The sequence below is a fragment of the Hemiscyllium ocellatum genome, chromosome 22 (genome assembly GCF_020745735.1).
Source record: "Hemiscyllium ocellatum isolate sHemOce1 chromosome 22, sHemOce1.pat.X.cur, whole genome shotgun sequence".
Classification (NCBI taxonomy): Eukaryota; Metazoa; Chordata; class Chondrichthyes; order Orectolobiformes; family Hemiscylliidae; genus Hemiscyllium; species Hemiscyllium ocellatum.
Window position 1 is genome coordinate 2,206,802 of NC_083422.1, and position 18,154 is coordinate 2,224,955.

General features: G+C 41.4%; 1 protein-coding gene across 3 annotated transcripts in view; it reads left to right on the top strand.

Moving 5' to 3' along the window:
- The window catches only part of tspan15 (tetraspanin 15), a 197,632-nt gene that overhangs the window by 61,036 nt on the left and 118,442 nt on the right, over window positions 1-18,154 (top strand). For all 3 annotated transcript variants that reach the window (XM_060841826.1, XM_060841827.1, XM_060841828.1), the window contains exon 2: window positions 15,896-16,081. In XM_060841826.1, coding sequence (XP_060697809.1) covers window positions 15,896-16,081 — 186 coding nt within the window. The remainder of the gene's footprint in view (window positions 1-15,895; window positions 16,082-18,154) is intronic.

Consider the following 18,154-nt stretch of genomic DNA (forward strand, 5'->3'; position numbering starts at 1 on the left):
CTGATCTAAATTGCTCTAACAGCCATACCCTGCTAATCTGAAAGCCCACGTAGGACTAAACAAGGAAGAGAAAAGAAAAGGAAAACGAGAAAACCTGAAAGCTTACCAAGTTTATAGACTCTCAGTAAGGTTCGAGGAGGTGGGTGGGAGGGAGGCCCTACAGTGCAGGGTCTTTGGTTTAGACCTCATCCACTTAAAAACTTCCTGGCAGCCCTCGCTTCGCACCACCCTCTCTCCTCGTCACTCTCTTAAAATAGAGGCCTGACTCCCGAGGCAAGAACCTTTTTTAAGTGGGAAAAGCTGACCTACCCGGAAACTCTCATACACTTGTGATACTAATGCACTGAAGGCTATGTGGAGATAGTGAGGACTGCAGATGCAGGAGAAGTCAGCGTCAATAAAGTGTGCTGCTGGAAAAAGCACAGCGGGTGAGGCAGCATCTGAGGAGCAAGAGAGTCCAAGTTTTGGGCATAATCTTTCACCAGTCCTGATGAAGGGTTATGCTCGAAACGTTGACTCCCTTGCTCCATGGATGATGCCTGACCTGCTGTGCTTTTTTCAGTGACATACTTTACTGACAGAAGGCTATATGCCAAGTGCTGAAAAATGGGATTAGAATAGTTAGGTGCTTTTTCTTAGGCAGCGCAGACTCAATGGGTGGAAGGGCCTTTTATTCTGTTGTAGGTCTCTGAGGTTTTAAGGTTCTTTTTCACGGTTATGTCAGACTGAAAGTCTTTCACAAATTTTAAATGATGGCATCCAAACAGTAGTGTTGTCAATCTTTGGCCTGTCAGTTATGTTAATTTTACAAATTGAGGGCCAAATCCAGTTCAGTCTAGATTACTCTTCAACAGAGCTGAAATCAAGTGTGGAGGGGAGGAGTATTGATACTGCAGTTTTGGTGGGGGGGACGGTGGGATGGGTGCAAGTAGTGGGTGTAGGAAGGTGGTAGAGAAAAGATATTGATAGTTCGGCTCCCTTCCAAATTACTGTTCATTCCTAGCTAGTTACTTAATGGGCATACCTTCTAAAGCATATTATTTAATGTACTCAACTTAAAAGTAGGAAGACGTTACATAAAACTAAGTAGATAAGTTAATATATAGAAATTAAGGAGTTTTTCATTTAATATTGGCACCAACTGTCATTTGACATCAAGCTAACTGGCCTACAGTTAGTTGTTCCCTGCCTCCCTCCCCTCATGAATCGTGGAGATTTATTTGCCTTCCAATTTGATGGAACCTTTCCAAATCTAGCAAATTTTGGAAAATGAACTACTATACATAAAGTCCATCAGGACCGAGAACTTGTCAGCCTGCGGCTCCATCAGTTTCTCAGTGCTACTTCCCTGGTGATTGTATGTTCACCAAGTTCTTGTCTCCTAATTTACAGTATTAATGAATTGCTTTTTGTATGCTCTTTTAATGAAGAGAAATGCAAAATATTTGTTCACTTCAATGTCCTTATTATCTGCAATTAACTTCTCATTCTAACTGTGTAACAATCGGTTGTAAGCTTGCTTGCTGAGTTGGTAGGTTTGTTGTCAGATGTTCATCACCATGTGAGGTAACATCAGTGAGTCTTCATTGAAGCTCTGATGTTCTGTCCCACTTTCTCTTTGTGTCTTGGTCTGTTAAGGTGTGTGATATCGTTTCTGGTTCTTTTTCTCAGGGGTTGGTAAATAAGGTCCAGATCGAAGTATCTATTGATGAGTTCAGGGATGAATGCCAGGCTCTAGGAGTTCCCGTGCTTGTCTCTGTTTAGCCTGTTCTAGGATGGATGTGTTGGCCTAGTCAAAGTGATGTCCTCCTTTGTCTGTGTGTAAGGATACTAGTGATAGCTGGTCATGTCTTTTGGTCGCTAGTTGGTGCTCATGTATCCTGGTAGCTAGTTTCCTGCCTGTCTGTCCGATTAGTGTTCGTTGCAGTCCTTGCAGGGTATTTTGTGGGCTACCAGGATGCCAAGGGGTCAGAGAAGTCTAGAAGTCCTCTCAGAGATGTCTTTGCTGTATGGTAGTGTGGCTAGAGTCTCTGGGCGTATTATGTTGTCTTGTTGGGTGTGTTGTCAACGGACTGTGTTTATCGGGTACCTGGTGTTCTTGAATGCACTGTACAGGTATTTTTCTTCTGCTGCTCCATAGTTCCTGGGTGCTGCAGTATGTTGTGGCACGTTTAATGCAGCATTGTTTGTGAGTGTTGGGATGATTGCTCCTGTAGTTGATTGTCTGGTCTATGTGTGTTGCTTTCCTGAAGCAACACACAATTCTCTGCAATTCTGCATAAATTTCCCCAAAGAGGAAGAGAACAACAAAAGACTCCTCTTCCTAGATGTCACAGTGGAATGAACAGTCAATAGAGAATTGTAGACCAGCATCTACAGGAAAGCAACACACACAGACTGGATACTCAACTACAGGAGCAATCATCTCAACACCCACAAATGGAATTGCATCAGGACATTGTTTAAATGTGCCACAGCATATTGGCATTCAAAACAGAACTCCATCAATAAGCACATTGATTTGGATCCTGTTTACCAACCTCTGAGAAAAAGAACTGGAAATGATACCACCCACCTTAACAGACCAAGACACTCAATTGAAAGTGGGACAGATCACTGATGATGTTACCTACATGGTGACGAAATGTCTGAGAACAAACCTGCTAGCTCAGCGAACAAACTTACAACCTGAACCTCAACCTGAGCTACAAATCTTCTCAAAATCGCTTATAACAATCTAACCATTGCCTCTTGGCAATGGCATGTTAAGTACACATGGGATTAGAATAAATTTCTGTTGATTCTATTGTACCCTATTTATGTGAATACTGTGGTATGAAGACCATGTCAGAGGCTTGCAATGAGTAACTGACTCCCTAAAGCCTGTCTGTCATCTACAAAGAATGAGTCAGAATTATGATGGAATGTTCCTCACTTGCATGAATGAGTGAACCTCTGAAAACTCAAAGCTTGACACCATCTGGGCAAAACAGACCACTTGATTGCCTCCACATCTACAAACACTTAGTTCCAGCACCATTAATGCTCCATGGCAGCAGTGTGCACTATCTACAAGCTGCAAAGGTTTACCAAGATGTCTTTGGCACAACCTTTCAAAGCCATGACGACTCTCATCTAGAAAAACTAGGTTAGCAGATACATGAGCGCACCACCACCTCCAACTTCCCCTCCAAGCCACTCACCATCCTGACTTGGAAATATATTGTTGTTTCTTCACTGTCACTAGGTCAAAATCCTGCAATTCCCTCCCTAACAGCATTGTGGGTCTGCCTACAGCACATGGACTTCGAGAAGGCAGTTCATCACCTACTTCTCAAGGGCAACTAGGAATGGGCAGAAATCAGCATGGGCCCAGTCAGTGCTACACAGATCCCACAAATGAATGAAAAATATCTCTAGAGGGCCAACACTTCTTTGTTTTCGAAACAAAAACAGATGTTCTTGGAAAAGCTCAGCAGATCTGGCAGCAACTGTGAAGAGAAATCAAAGTTAAAGTTTCTGGTCTGGTGGCCCTTCCTTCGAACTGATGGTAATTTTGGTTTATATACAGAAGTTGGGGTGGGGGGGAGGGAGCCCAAGGAGAGAGAAGAACAGTTGGACAGACAAAGGAGTCTCTAATGATCTGGCTGGGAGGGTGAGTAGCTGTTAATGGAAACTTAGTCTCCCATTGCACACTACCTATTACATAGAACATAGAACATAGAAGGATACAGCGCAGTACAGGCCCTTCAGCCCTCGATGTTGCGCCGACCGAATCCTACCTAACCTATACTAGCCCAATAACTTCCAAATGCCTATCCAATGCCCGCTTAAATGACCATAAAGAAGGAGAGTTCACCACTGATACGGGCAGGGCATTCCATGAACTCTCAACCCGCTGTGTGAAGAATCTACCCCTAACATCTGTCCTATACCTACCACCCCTTAATTTAAAGCTATGTCCCCTAGTAACACCTGACTCCATTAGCGGTAAAAGGTTCTTAGTATCTACCCTATCTAAACCCCTAATCATCTTATACACTTCTATCAGATCTCCCCTAAACCTTCTCTTCTCCAATGAGAACAGCCCCAAGTGCCTCAGCCTTTCCTCATAAGATTTTCCTACCATTCCAGGCAACATCCTGGTAAACCTCCTCTGCACTCGTTCTAAAGCTTCCACATCCTTCCTATAGTATGGCGACCAAAACTGCACACAATACTCCAGATGAGGCCGCACCAGAGTCTTATACAACTGCAACATGACCTCAGGACTCCGGAACTCAATTCCTCTGCCAATAAAGCCCAGTACACCATATGCCTTCCTCACAGCACTATTTACCTGGGTGGCAACTTTCAGAGATAAATAAAAAACAACATCAGTGGTGGCGAAAGCATTTCAACAAGCAGCACCGTTACAGTCGATCTGCAGCAATGGCAGTGGTGGGATACGAACCCACGCCCTTGTTGAGACTGGAGCCCTAATCCAGCGACTTAGACCGCTCGGCCACACTACCAACTGCCCCTATTGATAGGCACTATGTGACAGCAAGGCCTGTGTGTGTTAGGGGTCTATGACATGGAAGAGTTCAGGCCCTGTAGGGGTGACGTGTACCTGCTTGTAACAAAATGGCCCACAAAAAGGATAGCCCAGTGTAACATTGAAATACAAGATAGCCGAGGGGAGATAAATGAGACTAACAGCCTGTCCCAGTCTTTAAGTAAAGAAAACAATGATACCTTTGAACAAACCTACTCCAAAACCAGTAAAAGGGGCCATGAGCGGCAGCCATCTGAGACCATTACAATAAGAACATGCCTACAAAACAAATAAATATTCTCAACTCAATAATTAAAGTTATTATGGCACTGAATTAATAAACACCAGGTGCATGAATTGCATACTTATCACCCTAAATAGCTATCAGAACAACAGGTAGCTATTTCATAATAAACAGTTTTTTTTAATTATTCTGCAATGTTAAGCAATAGTTTCTAGTTTCTCTAACATAAATATCGATATGTATAACCAAAACTTTTATGCCTATGCGCAAAAAGAAGCTGCTAATGGAGACTGTTGGTGGCTAACTATAGATAGTGTGTAATGGCAGATTGTGATAACAATGCTTTAGAAAGTACCCTCATTAGCTCTGGACAAAACAGATTGTTCACAGCCATTAATCACAAAGTAAAAATAACTGTAACTAACTAACTTCAGACCAGGAATCAATATCACAAATCCCAAAGCAGCTAGTTAAAATTAAATGTCTTTTGTATTTTTACACATAATTAGGACAGTGGGAAATATGAGGTATAATTGAATTTGATAAAGACAGCACATGAGATACAATAAATGACAATTGAAGCTTCTCCTGAGAGATAAGCCAGTCTGAAACAGATCTAAGGGAGTATGACCAGTGATTTTGGAATGCGAATGATTAAGATGCATAGAAAGATCCCAAGCGCTAAATTGCAATGGCTGGTCAACACCATGAGGTCATGGGAAGCTGAAGCTGGTCAGACGAGTGTCTATCAGTCATTAGGTGTTTTACCGGATTGGGTGTATGGTTTAAGAGAGAACGACTATAGTTGCGTTGTATGTATTCATTGCAATACAGAAATGTATAAATATACAATTTTTACTGTATGCTTTGGAATGAGTCATTGATCTATCTTCTGATCTGAGCCAAAGATTAAGCAAATAATTGAGTTTGTATGTCACGGTCAGATTCAGGGAAGATCCATTGATCCCTTCCCCCAGCCCCCTTTTTTTTTAAACCAATTTCTGCATGAATAAACTGCCACTTGCCTGGATCCTGCCTGCCTCCTTTATTAGGGAAAAACACTCCTACAGACCCTGAGGACTACAGATGCTGGAGATCAGAGCCGAAAGTGTGGCGCTGGAAAGCGTAGCAGGAGGTCAGGCAGAAAATGAGGTGTTGTTCTTCCAGCTTACACTGAACTTTGCTCTAATAAACCTGAGATAGAGATGTTGGTCAGGAAACAGGGTGGTGTGTTCAAGTGGCAGGCAACTAGAAGCTTTTTTACGGGCTGAACATAGGTGTTCTGCGAAGCAGTCGCCCAGTTATGCTTCATTTCCTCAATATAGAGGAGATCCATGTGAGCAATAAATGCAATAGACTAGATTGTGAGAAGTGCAGGTGAAGTGCTGCTTCAACTGGAAGGTATGTTTGGACCTTTGGATACTGAGGGGGGAGATGATCAATGAGCAGGTGTTACATCTTTAGCAGTTGCATAAAAGGTACTGTGGGGTGTGTTGGGAGTGAAGGAAGAGTGGAAAAGAATATCTCCGAGGGAATGGTCCCAGCGGGGGGATGGCAATATGTATCTGGTGGTGGCATCTTGCTGGCAGTGGCAGAAATGGTGGCTGATGATCTTCTGGATGTGGATGCTGGTGGGATGATAGATGAGGAAGAGGGCTCTCAACCAGGTCTGACCCATCTTCTGCACTTCCACCTTCACCTTGCACTATTCTTCCCTTCTGCAACAGTGATAAAGTTCCCCTTGTCCTTACCTTTCATCCCACCAGCATCAGCATCCAGAAAACTATCAGACGCCATTTCCACCATCTCCCGCAAAGCTCAGTGCAAGCTGGAAGAACAGCACCTCATTTTCTGCTTGGGGATCCTGTACCCGCTGGAGTCAATATACAGTTCAATAATTTTAGGGCCTGAAATCTCCCATGTCCTAGACTCCTGCCACACACACCAAGCTTTGTTATCACATAGTCTGCCATTACTCATTAACTATTCCTAGCCACTAGCAGTCTCTACTAACAGCTATTCACCCTCCCACCAAGATGGCTATCAACTAATTTGTCTGTCCAACTATCCTTCTCTGTCTTTGGGCTCTATCCCTATCATTTACTCCTTCTGCATATAAACCAATATTTTTCTAGCTGCTATCAGTTCTTAGGAAGGGTCACCAGACTCTAAACGATAACTTTGATTTCTTTTCACAGATTATTCCAGACCTACTGAGCTTTTCCAGCAACTTCTGTTTTTGTTTTTGATTTACATCATCCACAATTTTTTTGGTTTTCACTTCTTTTACTTAACCTTTTCCTCCTTAATACCTGTGGAAAGTCTTGTTATTCGTTTTTATATTTCTAGTTTGCTTTCTCTCATATTCAGTTTCTTTCTCCTGATTAATCATTTAGTCATTTTCTGCCCCTCCTTGTATTCTGACCAATCATCTGATATCCCAGTCACATTCAAGCAATTATAAGCTTTTTGCTTAAATTGGATGCTTTTTTAAACAGTGTTTTTCTTTATAGTATGAATAAATGTATTCTGAAGTATCGTCTTAAATGTTTTAAAGGTTAATATCCCAGTTCATTTCAGCTAACTCAACTTTTGTGCCCATATATTTATCCTTATTTAAGTTTAAAATGCTCATCTTCATCAATTAGATGTAAACTTTGATCCTGCGGTGGTGGCTGCTAAGTAGAGACCCCTTCGTTCTAAGGTCCTTAGTTATTCCTGTCATATTACACAGTGCCAAATCTAGTGAAACCTGGTCTCTGGTTGATTCCGGAATGTGCTTCTCTAAGAAAATGTCTGAAAATGTTCTATGAACTCTTCATCCAGGATACCATTGCCAGTCTGATTTTTCATGTCATATGCAGATTAAAGTCACCCTGTTATTGCTGTCTCTTTATCACCTATATTTCTTCCTGTATACTTCATGTTATATTGTAGTCAACTATCCCTTGAAGCTGCATGCGTGAGTAGCCACTCTGATATTTCACATACAGTGATTGTTGCTCAAGTGTGAGCTACAATATTAACTTCCGCTTCTGGAAATTGCTGTCACACATGGACCTCAGAGATATGCTTGCTGGATGTTCCAGGGTTTAGAGCATTTAAAAAGAATAGGGAGGTGGGAAAAAGAAGAGGGGGTGTAGCACTATTAATCAGAGAGGGTACCACAGCTACAGAAGCTTCCATTGTCGAGGAAGATCTGCCTACCGGGTCAGTAAGGGTGGAAGTTAGGAATAGCAAGGGAGCAGTCACCTCATTAGGGATTTACTACAGACCCACCAGTATCAGCAGGGAGATTGAAGAAAGGATAGGTCGGCAGATTTTGGAAAAGTGTGGACGTAGTAGGGTTGTTGTAATGGGTGACTTTAACTTTCCCAATATTGATTGGAACCTCCTTCGAGCAGAAGATTTGAATGGAGCTGTTTTTGTAAGATGTGTTCAGGAGGGTTTCCTAACTCAGTACGTTGACAGGCCGACGAGGGGAGAGGCCATTCTAGACTTGATGCCCGGAAACGAGCCGGGGCAGGTATCCGATCTTGTGGTGAGAGAACATTTTGGTGATAGTGACCACAACTGCCTCACATTCTCCATAGCTATGGAGAAGGAGAGGCTTAGGCAAAATGGGAGGATATTTAATTGGGGAAGAGGAAACTATGATGCGATTAGTCATGAGTTAGGAAGCATGGACTGGGAGCAATTGTTCCGTGGTAAAGGCACTATAGACATGGGGAGACTGTTTAAGAAGCAGTTGTTGCGAGTGATGAATAAATATGTCCCTCTGAGACAGGCAAGAAGGAGTAAGATAAAGGAACCTTGGATGATGAGAGCGGTGGAGCTTCTCGTCAATAGGAAGAAGGTAACTTACATAAGGTGGAGGAGGCTAGGGTCAAGCTCAGCTCTAGAGGATTACAGGTAGGCAAGGAAGGAGCTCAAAAGTGTCTGAGGAGAGCCAGGAGGGGGCACGAGAAAGGCTTGGCAAAACGGATTAGGGAGAACACAGAGACATTTTACCCTTATGTGAGGAATAAGAGAATGGTCAAAGAAAGAGTAGGACCGATTAGGGATAGCATAGGGAACTTGTGTGTGGAGTCTGAGGAGGTAGGGGAAGCCCTAAATGAGTTTTTTTCCTTCTGTCTTTACTAAAGAAACAAACTTTGTAGTGAATGAAACCTTTGAAGAGCAGGTGTGCATGCTGGAATGGATAGAGATAGAGGAAGCTGATGTGCTGAAAAATTTGTCAAATATTAAGATTGACAAGTGGCCAGGTCCGGACCAGATTTGTCCTCAGCTGCTTTGGGAAATAAGAAATGCAATTGCTTCACCACTTGCGAAGACCTTTGCATCCTTGCTCTTCACTGGAGTCGTACCTGAGGACTGGAGCGAGGCAAATGTAATTCCTCTCTTCAAGAAAGAAAATAGGGAAATCCCTGGCAATTACATACCAGTAAGTCTCACGTCTGTCGTCTGCAAGGTGTTAGAAAGGATTCTGAGGGATAGGATTTATGACCATCTGGAAGAGCATGGCTTGATTAAATGCAGTCAACACGGCTTTGTGAGGGGCAGGTCATGCCTCACAGACCTTATCGAGTTCTTTGAGGATGTGACTAGAAAAGTTGATGAGGGTCAAGCTGTGGATGTGGTGTATGTGGACTTCAGCAAGGCATTTGATAAGATTCCCCATGGTAGGGTCATTCAGAAGGTCAGGAGGACTGGGTTACAGGCAAACTTAGCTGTCTGGATACAGAATTGGCTGGCCAACAGAAGACAGTGAGTGGTAGTAGAAGGAAAATATTCTGCCTGGAAGTCAGTGGTGAGTGGTGTTCCACAGGGCTCTGTCCTTGGGCCTCTACTGTTTGTAATTTTTATTAATGACTTGGATGAGGGGATTGAAGGATGGGTCAGCAAGTTTGCAGATGACACAAAGGTTGGAGGTGTCGTTGACAGTATAGAGGGTCGTTGTAGGCTGCAGCGGGACATTGACAGGATGCAGAGATAGGCTGAGAGGTGGCAGATGGAGTTCAATCTGGATAAATGCAAAGTGATGCATTTTGGAGGGTCGAATTTGAAAGCTGAGTGCAGGATTAAGGATAGGATTCTTGGCAGTGTGGAGGAACAGAGGGATCTTGGTGTGCAGGTACATAGATCCCTTAAAATGGCCACCCAAGTGGACAGGGTTGTTTAGACAGCATATGGTGTTTTGGCTTTCATTAACGGGGGATTGAGTTTAAGAGTCGTGAGATCTTGTTGCAGCTCTAACTTTGGTTAAACTGCACTTAGAATACTGCATCCAGTTCTGGTCGCCCTATTATAGGAAAGATGTGGATGCTTTGGAGAGGGTTCAGAGGAGGTTTACCAAGATGCTTCCTGGACTGAAGGGCTTATCTTATGAAGAGAGGTTGACTGAGCTCAAACCTTTTTCATTGGAGAAAAGGAGGAGGAGAGGGGATCTAACTGAGGTATACCAGAGAGGCATAGATAGAGTCGATAGCCAGAGACTATTTCCCAGGGCAGAAATGGCTGACACGAGGGGTCATAGTTTTAAGCTGGTTGGAGGAAAGTATAGAGGGGATGTCAGAGGCGGTTTCTTTACACAGAGTTGAGAGAGCATGGAATGCGTGCCAGCAGCAGTTGTGGAAGCAAGGTCATTGGGGACACTTAAGAGACTGCTGGACATTCATATGGTCACAGAAATTTGAGGGTGCATACATGAGGATCAATGGTCGGCACAACATCGTGGGCTGAAGGGCCTGTTCTGTGCTTTACTGTTCTATGTATTCACACAGCAAAAAAGAAAATTCAAGGGAATGTTGATTATAGATACAGTTGGGAAGACTGAGACCACTCCTACTATTCCTCACTTTCATCCCAATCAATTTGACAAGCTGATCCCCTGAACCAAGGTCATTTCTGACTATTGCATCGATTCCTTCCTTGATTTACAGTCTACTCCTGCATCTTTATCGAGCATTTTATTCTTCTTGACTGACATATGCTACTTAATAATCAGAACATAATCATTGTCAGCAAATCACCATGTTTCCATAATGGTGATCAGATTGTCTTTATTTATTTCAATCATAGAATCCCTACAGTGTGGAAACAGATAATTCAGACCATCAAGTACACACCGCCCTCCAAAGAGCTTCCTACCCAACCCTTGGGATGGGGGAGCGAGTGTGTATGTATGTGCATGAGTGTGATAGATATGCTCTGTCACACTCGCATGCACACGCACGCACTTTTTCTCCCACTCTCTCACACCCACACACATGCTTTCTCTCTCCCTCACAGACAGACAGACAGACACACACACACACCTGCATACATACACGTGGGATGAATTTGTATTTGCCGATTTGTATATGGAGAGACATTCAATTTTGTTCAAAAAGCACACAATCTGTAGGCAGAGAGTCTGTGACATTTGTAAATCCCTACTTTGGAAATAGAACCAGTTTGACTCCAGGCTGAGATACAGATAGACTCTAATTTCACACATTTAATACGTTACCTGAGCTGAGATGTCACCTTTTTTAATGTATATATTCTGATAAAACCTTAAGTTATCTTGGGACTGTGACTTGAAATTCTGGATTTTGCATATTAATCAATCGAAACCTGCATCCATTTTAAATAACTAAAGACTTAACAGTAATCTAGGTTTTTTCAATCTGTTGTTTGACACTTTGATCTTTTACTGTATATTCTGTGTTCACCTTGCTATCACTAGCTATCTGATGAAGGAACAGCTTTCTGAAAACTTGTACTTTCTAGTAACCTGGTGTTGTGCAAATTTTAACTTTGTCCACCCCAGTCCAACACCAGCACCTCCACATCTTAGATATAAAGTAAGGTTCGTAAGTTAACAGATTACGCCATATAGGTGGTGCAAGTGGAAAGTAAAGAAGATTATCTCCAAGTGCAATGACACTTTGATCAGATGGACCATTGGGTCAAGGTGTGGCAGATGGAGTATAATTTAGATAAATGGGAAATGATGCATTTTGGTAAAGCAAACCAGGACAGAACTTATACAGTTAATAGTAGGGCCCTGAGGAGTGTTGCTGAGCAAAGAGACCTAGAATTGCGGGTGCATAGTTCTGTGAATGTGGAGTTGCAGGTAGACAGGGTGGTGAAGAAGGAATTTGATATGCTTGTCTTTATTGGTCAGTGCACTGCGTATTGGAGTTGGGAGGTCACATTGCAGCTGTGCAGGATATTGGTTAGGCCACTTTAGGAATACTGCGTTCAATTCTGGTCATCCTTCTATAGGAAGGATGTTGTGAAACCTGAAAGGATTCAGAAGAAATGTGCAAGGATGTTGTCAGGTTTGGAGGGTTTGAGCTATAGGGAAAGGCTAAATAGGCTGAGGTTGTTTTCCCTGGAACATTGGAGGTTGGGGGAGTGACCTTTGAGGTTTATAAAATCATGAGAGGCATAGTTGGCAAATAGCCAAGGTCTTTTTCCTAGGGTGGGGATGTCCAAACCGAGAGCACTAGGTTTAAGGTGAAAGAGGAAGATTTAAAAGGAACCTAAGGAGCAACTTTTTCCACGCAGAGTGTGGTGCGTTTATGGAATGAGCTGCCAGAGAAAGTGATGGATTTGGATACAATTACAATGCTTAAAAAGCATTTGGATAAGTACATGAAAAGGAAAGGTTTGGAGGGATAAAGACCAGGAATAGGCAGGTGGGACTTTGTTTAGTTTGCCACTGTGGTTGGCATTTTGGACCGAAGGGCCTGCTTCTGTGCTATGGGACGCTATGACTATGAAAACCATTGAACAAAGTTTACGTACATAATTGTTATAACCTTGATAATACATTATTTGTAACAAAGCATTGTATTGTTACTGTTGTGACAAATAACAACCTCTGACTTGCTGTTTGCATTGCCATTGGAACACTGGTCATAAACGTCCTGTACCTAGCTTGCACTTCATGTATACAAGCTCACATTTTTGTGTTTCTCTTCTACATTCATAGAGGTGTAAGATTGCTTACTTTAATTAGATAATGGAACTGACAAACTGAGAAACTTGTTATGACATTGTTACAAAATCACAGAATTGCTATGGGCAGAAGGAAGCCATGGTAATACTGCACAATGTCATTTATAAGTTCATGGAGATGACTTAATGTTCTGGCAATCCCAGCAAGGTGCATGATAGCTTGCATGCTGGGACTTTGGGTACAGAGATTAACATGCCCCACATTTAAATATTAGCGAGTTTTGAGAAGATTTGTCACTCGGGTTGAGGTTCTGGATGTAGGTTTACTTGCTGAGCTTGAAGGTTCAGTTTCGAACATCCAGCACATCTTAATATGTACAGGGGCTTATCTTGTGCTTGGTTTCCTAATGTTCACTTGCAGTATCCAATACTTTTTAAGCATGCATATGATGATGGATAAGGAATCCAGCAAATAATTTAAAGAACCTTCTTAGTGGTGAATGTGTGGAGTTCAGTAGCATGTTGGAGTGGTCAAAGTAAATATCAATTGAGGGGGAATAGATATATTAATAAAATGTGATGGATGAAGGTTGGAGAAGACATGGCCTTTTGCACTTATTGGGAGAAATGACCTGTTTCTTTTCTGTAAAATTCCAAATATATTCCATGTCATCTTTTTGTCACATCTTGGCTCGTATCAGGATATTAACATGGTGCTATGTATTGGATAGTTAGTTATATGCTGGATTGCTTAGTTAGCTGGAGAGCTAGTTTGCTATACAGAGTGAGGCCAACAGCACAGGTTCAATTCCCACACTGGCTGAGGTCACCATGAAGATCTCCATCTGATCACACACCACGTCCTGAAAGGTTATCAACTTGAAACTTTCCATAGATACTGCCTGACCTGAGATTTTCAAGTATCTTTTTTTCTTGTGATTAATTATGGTTGTCTAAGTTTTCCATCAATGCAGGGTAAAGAAAGCCTTGATATTAACTTTAGAAAATCTCAAGCAAAAATTGTTTAGATGCATCACATTGAAACAATAAACTTTTATGTTGTTGAATAATTTGTGATTCACTGACTTTCTCAGTCTCAGACGAATACCTAGATACATCAATATGTAGCTAACAGTGCCATGGCATGTCTATTGTTCTGGTTTTGGTCTATCTTTATTAAGTAGATAGATGTGCTTGTATATTCAAAAATGATGAGGGTAGGAGAGGGTGATGATATTATCACTAGACTATTAATCCAAAGACATGGGGGACTCTGGTTCGAATCCTGCCAAGGCAGATGATGGAATTTGATTTCATCAAAAAAAAGACTGGAATTAAGAGTCTAATGATGACCATGAAACCATTGTTAATTGTTGGGAAAACCCACCTAAATTACTAATATACTTTAGGGAAGGAAATTGCAGTCCTTGCCTCATCTTGCCCTAATATCCACAGCAATGTCCTCTGATCAATTTGGTAAGGTTGATATATGCTGACCTAGCCAGTAACAGTCACATTCCAGGAATAAATTTTTTAAAAATTTGGCCATTTCATCCCAAGAAACTGATACAGTCAAAAAACAAAACCCAAAAACTTTGTGAATTTAACTGAGGAAACTATAGCGTTTCATAATTAAGTACATGCTTTGTTATTGTTTCTGCAAAGTTTCTGACACAATATACTCTTAATCATAAAGATTTTGTACTTGCATTTCTCTAACATTTCCCCCTTCCATCAACTACCTCAGCCCAATTGCCATTTAATTTTGTATTGACTCAACTATTCCTATGGTCTCCTGGCTGGCCTCCCAACTTCAATTCTGCATAAATTCAGCTAGGCTCTGATATCCACATCCTCGCATGCAGAAAGATCTGTTCACCCACCACCTTGTTGATTCCTTAATTCCTGAACACCCCAAATTTTAATATTCCTATTTTTTGTGTCAAATTTTGTTGTGAGATCCCTGTCCATTTCTCTTTAATTTCCATAAACCCTAAAACTGCACCAAGTATTTTTCTGATTCTAGAGTCTGCACTGGTTCCCTTTACCCCACCATTATTTGTAACTTCTGCGGCTCATTCATTCATAAGTCTGCCTTTTCTCCTTTAAAAAATTATCTCCAAACTTACTACTTTGACTCTTCTTTCTCCAGTCCATTCATCTGGTTTTAATAGATATAAATTCTGTAAGCATGCATTTCTAAGTTGTAAATAGTTGTAAGTGGATTATGAAGTGGAATATTGTGGATACTGAGAATTTGACGTAAAAGCAGAAAATGCTGATGTACTCAGCAATTCAGGAAATATCTGTTGAGAGAGAAATTGAGTTAATGATTCAGGTTTTTTCTTTCCATCAGAACTGAGGGGGAATATTAGAAATGTGAAAAGGTTTGCCAAAGGGGTAAGTGGGACAAGGGGAGGTCTGTGATAGGGTTAAAGACAGAAGAGGTTGAATGACAGAAGGGTTAATTTTCTAGGGTCAAAGGAAATAAAATACTGTGGATGCTGGAAAGCTGAAATAAAAGCAAATATTCTGACATTACCTTACCCGTAGAAAGAGAAACAGTTACCATTTCAAGTCCAAAGACGACTTTGGAAAAGGTTGGCAGTACTACTAAGGAACAGAATGAAGGTGCAGGCTTCAAATCATAAGGATTGCATACAGAAATCATGTAAATATTTGCACATTACAGTGTTATTGTGAAAGTCTTTAGTGGGCGGCACGGTGGCACAGTGGTTAGCACTGCTGCCTCACAGCGCCTGAGACCCGGGTTCAATTCCCGACTCAGGCGACTGACTGTATGGAGTTTGCACGTGGGTTTCCTCTGGGTGCTCCGGTTTCCTCCCACAGTCACAAAGATGTGCGGGTCAGGTGAATTGGCCATGCTAAATTGCCCGTAGTGTTAGGTAAGGGGTAAATGTAGGGGTATGGGTGGGTTTCGCTTCGGCGGGTCGGTGTGGACTTGTTGGGCCGAAGGGCCTGTTTCCACACTGTAAGTAATCTAAAAGAAATGTAAACACTTTGGGGTGCAAGAAAAATTTGCTTAAAGATTGTCTGAGAATATAAGGGAGGTAATAAACCTCTGAATTGTAGAAATTAACACTAAGATTTGTTTTTGCACTGTGTAACTTTAAAATGCTAAGACTTTGTTTCAAATTTTACAGTTGATTGGAACTTTCATCCTCTGTATTGGCATATACGCAGAAATTGAAAGACAGAAATACAAGACGCTGCAAGGTGCCTTTTTAGCTCCAGCTGTCATCCTGATTTTGCTGGGCATTCTGATGTTTGTGGTGTCTTTTATTGGTGTTTTAGCATCTTTGCGGGACAACTTGTGCCTTCTTAAAGTGGTAAGACATGTTTTGCTAGTACTATAATTTAATTGGCTTTTCACTTCCTAACTTGGCATTCATTCTTTTAAAATATGGTCTCAAGGTGAAAGGAGCTCAGTGTAAACAATTTGAATGTATTTTCCTACCTAGTTGATACAATATTTTGTCAAACACATCATTTAAGTGCAAACTGCATTTTATGAATAACATTGATATGAAGTGTTGCTGTTTATACTCATACGTTATTGTTTTGTCTGTAAACTCATGCTGCACCCTAAAAGCTCGTAACCACCTTGTTCAAAGTCCAAATATTCTTCCTGGCACTGGTATAATTTTGTTGGCTGTGTCATATAAAGAAAGATTTATTTGTTTAGTTTGTGAAAGAAGGTTTAGATGGAAATCATTTTGTAAAGGCACTGGTGAAATACAAGAAAGAAATCCTGAAACATAACACCTAATGAATCAGTCACCTGGAAATTATTACATTACCAAGTAAACAGGTAGCATGTTTATCTCTTCTATTTTACCAAAACACTAACCAGGATGTTTCAAGGTTTAATGTTAAATAATTAGTACAAGGCAAGTTAATTAGCCCTTGTTATTGATAACATAGTGAAAAGTTAGATTTTGTCAGTTTAGTTTCTTAACTAATGGTAATCAATTTGAATTTATTGAAGTACTTTCTAGGATAAGTTTCAAGTAATGTCTTTGATTTTGATTCAAGAATTCCTTAGATCTAGGATATTTTTCTGTGGATTAGTAACACTCTTAATTCATGATAAGAAAAAGCATAGAAAAATGCGAAAATAGGAGCAGGAGTAGGCCATTCAGTCTCTCGACCCTGCTCTGCCATTCCGTATGGTCATGGCTGATCATCCTAATCAGTACCCTGTTCCTCCTTCCTTCGCACATTTTTGATCCCTTTACCCTCAGAACTATATCTAACTCCATCTTGAAAACACTATGTTTTGGCCTCAAATGCTTTCTGTAGCAAAGAATTCCACAGGCTCCCAACTTCCTTGGTGGAGACATTTCTCCTCATGTTGGTCCTAAAATACAAAAAGCATATCAGAGCAGGACTTAGACACTTAATGATGAGATCTTGGGGAGTGTTGCTGAATAAAGAGATCTGAGAGTGCCAGTTCATAGCTTCTTGAAAGTGAAGTCGCAGGTAGATAGGATAGTGAAGAAGGCATTTGGTATGCTTTCCTTTATTGGTCAGAGCACTGAGTATAGGATTTGGGAGGTCATGTTGTACAGGATATTGGTTAGGCCACTGTTGGAATATTGCATGCAATTCTGGTCTCCTTCCTATCGGAAGGTTATTGTCAAACTTGAAAGGGTTCAGAAAAGATTTACAAAGATGTTGCCAGAGTTGGAAGATTTGAGCTACATGGAGAAGCTGAATACACTGGGTCTGTTTTCCCCAGAGCATCGAAGGCTGATGTTATGGAGGCTTATAAAATCATGAGGGGCATGGATTGGATAATTAGATAAGGTCTTTTCCCTGGAGTGGGAGTGTCCAGAACTAGAGGGCATAGGTTTAGGGTGAGAGAGGAAACATATAAAAGGGACCTAAGGGGCAACTTTTTCACACAGAGCACGTATGAAACGAGATGCCAGAGGAAGTGGTGAAGGCTGGTATAATTGCAGCATTTAAAAGGCATCTGGATGGGTATATGAATAGGAAGGGCTTTGAGGGATGTGATTCAAGTGCTGTCAAATGAGACTAGATTAGGTTAGGATATCTGGTTGGCATGAACGAGTTAGACCGAAGGGTCTGTTTCCGTGCTGTACATCTCTGTAACTTTATGACTCTAAATGGCCTAACCTGTAACCTTAGACTGTGACTCCTGGATCTGGACTTTCCGGTCATCAGGAGCATCTTTCCTGCATTTATCCTACTTAGTCCTTTTAGACTATTGTAGGGTCTGTGAGATCCCACCTCATTCTTCTAAACTCCTGTGAATATAGCCCTAACCAATCCAATGTCTCTATATATGTCAGTCCTGCCATCTCTGGAATCACTCTGGTAAACCTTTGCTGCATCTTTCCATTACCAGAACATTCTCCTTTATATAAGGAGACTAG